Source organism: Colossoma macropomum, unplaced genomic scaffold (genome assembly GCF_904425465.1).
Source record: "Colossoma macropomum unplaced genomic scaffold, Colossoma_macropomum, whole genome shotgun sequence".
Lineage (NCBI taxonomy): Eukaryota > Metazoa > Chordata > Actinopteri > Characiformes > Serrasalmidae > Colossoma > Colossoma macropomum.
The window spans coordinates 124,489-128,722 of NW_023494904.1; the positions used below are offsets into that span (position 1 = coordinate 124,489).

General features: G+C 37.0%; 1 protein-coding gene across 1 annotated transcript; it reads right to left on the reverse strand.

The window, feature by feature from the left end:
* Window positions 1-725: 725 nt before the first annotated feature.
* On the reverse strand, window positions 726-3,756 carry LOC118800542 (ret finger protein-like 4A). The gene is made up of 8 exons (XM_036560800.1): window positions 3,611-3,756; window positions 3,442-3,537; window positions 3,309-3,347; window positions 3,043-3,063; window positions 2,564-2,638; window positions 2,012-2,065; window positions 1,879-1,905; window positions 726-1,549 (listed from the first exon to the last, which is right to left on the reverse strand). Exons 2-8 carry the CDS (start codon window positions 3,470-3,472, stop codon window positions 981-983), a joined length of 816 nt encoding a protein of 271 aa, XP_036416693.1. The 5' UTR covers window positions 3,473-3,537; window positions 3,611-3,756; the 3' UTR covers window positions 726-980.
* Between the last annotated feature and the right edge of the window lie 478 nt (window positions 3,757-4,234).

Sequence of the window (4,234 nt, forward strand, 5' to 3'; positions counted from 1 at the left end):
TTATCGTCACTGGAAATCTGTCGCTGCGCTTTGTAGTTTGTCAAGAGTGGTGTGGAATAATGTGACTGGCGTGTGCTGAGCTTTTCCCTCAACTCCAAAACTTGATTTTTTCTGTTCTGCTATTTTTAGTTTATTTGTGATCTTTCAGGACCTTCCAATTTGTTTTCATTGTGCACAAGGCTTGTGCAACGTCTCTGATCAATTTTCCCACTTTTCGTAGCTTCAAAATGGCTTCCTTTTCTTCACAGACAGCTCTTTTTCCCCATTTCCCAATTTTTGTTTACTATATAGGTGCACTTTGTAGTTCTACAGTTACAGACTGTAGTCCATCTGTTTCTCTGCATACTTTCTTAGCCCCCTTTTACCCTGTTCTTCAGTGGTCAGGACCCCCATGGACCCTCACAGAACAGGTACTATTTGGGTGGTGGGTCATTCTCAGCACTGCAGTAACACTGATGTGGTGGTGGTGTGTTAGTGTGTGTTGTGCTGGTCTGAGTGGATCAGACACAGCAGTGCTGCTGGAGTTTTTAAACACCTCAGTGTCACCGCTGGACTGAGAATAGTCCACCAACCGAAAATATCCAGCCAACAGTGTCCTGTGGGCAGCGTCCTGTGACCACTGATGAAGGACTAGAGGATGACCGACACAAACTGTGCAGCAGCAGATGAGCTATCGTCTCTAATGCAAAGCGAGTAAACGAATGACCTTGAACTGACAATCTGGGGTTTTTTAAAACTTTATTTTATTGAGCAGAGTGACAGGCAGCTGGTTCTAAATCATTTATGAAATTAAAGATGCTCTTATTTCAGATCTTCTTTTTTCTCTGTACTTTGTTTCTCTCCAGTTTCATTGCCCCTCTCAACCAAATGTGCCATTTTTTAAACATTACATTCATAAGTAATTGAGCTTTTGAAATACTATACATACACAATAAAAACACAGAGGACTGATCTTGAGTCAGCACTCAGACACTCGATCCTCATGGTTGATAAAGTTCATCACATTTCACACATTTTTCTTGACTTATCATGATTGTATGTTGTTGTTTGTCTCCAGGACTTAAAACTGGAATCAGAGGTGTTGAATGTACATCATAGAAAGTGTAGAGATGTGTCTGTTTATCACAGTCGTAAAAAGACAGTTTGTGTTTCTCACAGTCTAAAAACACTCCCAGCTTTGAGAACCGATCTCTCACTAGAACAGGAGTCTGAGAGGGATCATTAACATAGTAACCTTTCTCTTTCTCATAGTGAAGAACCCAGTAGCCGTTCTGTGGAGTTAAAGGAACTTTTCTCCTCTTCTCTGCTGTTTCATTGGTCACTCCAACATACCAGGATGATGAACACTTATATGACTTTCCATTCTTTGAGGTATGTGGTTCTATCATTACTGTTATCTCCCAGTAGTACCGCCCTGAACTAATTCTCTCTTCACAAAGAACATGAATAAATGCTGTCTTGTCATTGAGATCTGATGTACACATTACTCTTGACTTTTTCTTTCCAACATCAAGAGAAGGTACAGTTGGTGTGACTGGCCTGATGGCAACTGGAAAAATAAACATAAAAAAGAATATGAAATGAACACCAAGCTGTATTAAAGAGATTAAAAACAATTCTGGAAAATGTTCATACAGACAGTAGAACAAATGGTCATAACTACAACAAACAAAATTTGTGGATATTTACAAATATGTTGATATCCTATTTTAATTAGTGTTAAATTAGTGATTTGTAATATTACTATATTCTAACTTTTAAAGACAGGTTATAATTCTCAGTATATTATGAGCAGCATTGCTCCTCACTCCTTTTTCTTTACACAGTAATAATGATCAGTGATCTCAGCTCGGATCTGTGTTGGAATCAAAGTTTTACCTTTACATGCGAGCATCTTTTCCCAGTCTGTGAAAGAAAATAGTAAGAATTAGTACAAATCTTGAAAGAGCAGCTTTATTATAACATGAATATTTTCTACCAACAGAAACCAGTCCAGTGTGTTTAGATTTACCTGGAATTTCTTTTCTTTTTTCTGTATTCGTTTCTTTGTCCTTTTTTTCAGAAACTATTCAAAGAAAAACAATGTCAGTGTTCTTTTGTCAGCGGTTTAAAATGATCTTTTCAGCTCACCTCTAAATCAGTGTTTCACCACTTTCTGGAGCCCCTGAACTGCAGAGTTTTGTGTTTTCACTGATTCAGAATAAGTTTATGATTCACTAAAGATGTAACTCAGTGGGTACAGCAGAGAAAACACAAACAGGTTCCAAAAAAACAAACAGAGTCCAGCACCAGAGTCAGGAAACACTGTTCTAAACCTCATGATTGAAGTGGAAACACTATTTGAAAATGTTTCATGTATTTAAGAAGAGTTACTGTAGTTCAAGTGGCTCAGCTGTGAACGTATGTAGTTCATGTCATAGTGCAGGTCCTAATTACTGATTTAACGATTTACTGTCTACATCTTTACTTTTACTCTTGCTGAGATGTTGTGTGGAAAATTTATCAGGTTTTAAGTGTTTAAAGTGTTTTAACCTCTGTGTAATTAACTATATGACAGTGTTACCTGGGGTTTGAGTGGCTCCATCAGTTCTGCTTATTTCTCTCAGAGCTGAAACTGGGCATGGTGGAGTGAACTCTCCTTTAAAATAGATACATTTTAATGAAAAATACAGACAAACCTGTTCTGCCTTATTAACACAACTTTTTAGAATCATACTTTGTCTCCAAATATTTTAAAGAAAAATGTTTTTTAAATGGAATTTCTTTCTTTGCATTTTTTCTCACTGGAGGGTTAGATTTGTTTCATATTTCCAAGTAAAAATGTAGTAATATTTCAAGTACGTTTTTATTTTGTATTTATTTCTTTTTAGATTATTGGTATGGAGATCATCTGCTGTAATACCTGATATTAGCAGTTGCACATAATGTAAACACTGACAATGTTAACTGGCTGACAGTGACATAGATGTCAGTAAACAAATGGGCAGTTTGATAAATGAAAATGTAGTGAAATGATTAGAGGTATTTTACAAATCTACTCACCAACGAGATGTGTTTGCTCTTCTAAATGACAGAAAAGAGGAAAATTGCACCCATAACATTCATAATGAGTACACGAAACCGGAAATTATACTTTACTAATAATAATAATAATAATAAGTGATAATATATTATGAAATAACAAAAGACTCATTTTCATTCTGTCAGTAATTCCATGGTGTGTTACTTTCAGCAAGGACATAATTATAACTAATTCATTTTTGAAGTTGCGTCTTTCTCATAACAGTATTATGAATCTTGAATCTTACCTTTTGTAGCAGACTTTGGATTCTTTGGCAAAATACGGTCTATATTCCAGAAAAAACAAAAAATAATAATTAGAATTGTTTATGATAGAATGAGGTCTGTGATTAAGATTCACAGATAACTGAACATTTTTACCTCTGATCTTGGGGATGCTGAAAATTGTCATTACAGTGAAAACCAACAGGCTGATAACCAGTAAGATGATGAAGGCTTTCCATCCTGGAGAAACTCCTGATCAAATATGTGTTTTATTAGTATTTAAATGACCATTGAACTGTGTCATGTATGTCATTATAGCACTTACCAGGTTCTGATGTTGTAGTAGCAGGTTTGAGTGGCAGCACTCTGCTCTCTCTCGTCTCCTGATCAGATAAACCCACAGAACAGGAGATCCACTCTGACTCAGAGGGAGAGAGAAGCAGCCAAGAGCTCACACTCACCAACCCTTCAGAGTCTTAATGAGAGAGAGAGAGAGAGAGAGAGAGAGAGAGAAGCATATATACCATATGGCATGTTTATCTTTAAAGGGCAGTATCACAAGTTTTTCAAACTTTCTACATAATTCGTCTTCATTCAGAGTTGTTCTCATAAAATGCTTCGTTGTTGGAAAAGAGTCAGAATTGCTCACAGTGGTGGTGATGGTAACCAGTCGTCTGAAGAGTTTAATGCCTTTAAAAGCTCCCTCATAGAAAGTCATTACATTGTTTAAGGATAGCTTTATGACATGCTTTTGGCTTGTAATGTATTTTTTTAATTATTTTATGATGGAGGGGAACATGCAGGCATACATACATACATACATACATCATCTAAACCGCTTATCCTTCTGGGTCACGGTGGGGTGCTGGAGCCTATCCCAGCTGTCATTGGGCGGAAGGCAGGATACACCCTGGACAGGTCGCCAGTCCATCGCAGGGCGGAACATGCA

Bases quoted from the DNA above. Each gene is read 5' to 3' on its own strand.
- LOC118800542 (XM_036560800.1), bottom strand. From the start codon at position 3,472: ATGACAATTTTCAGCATCCCCAAGATCAGAG. The intron at 2,639-3,042 runs GTGAGTAGATTT...TCTATTTTAAAG, and splicing joins AGAGCAAACACATCTCGTTG to GAGAGTTCACTCCACCATGC. The intron at 1,550-1,878 runs GTAAAACTTTGA...TTATTTTTCCAG, and splicing joins AAAGATGCTCGCATGTAAAG to TTGCCATCAGGCCAGTCACA.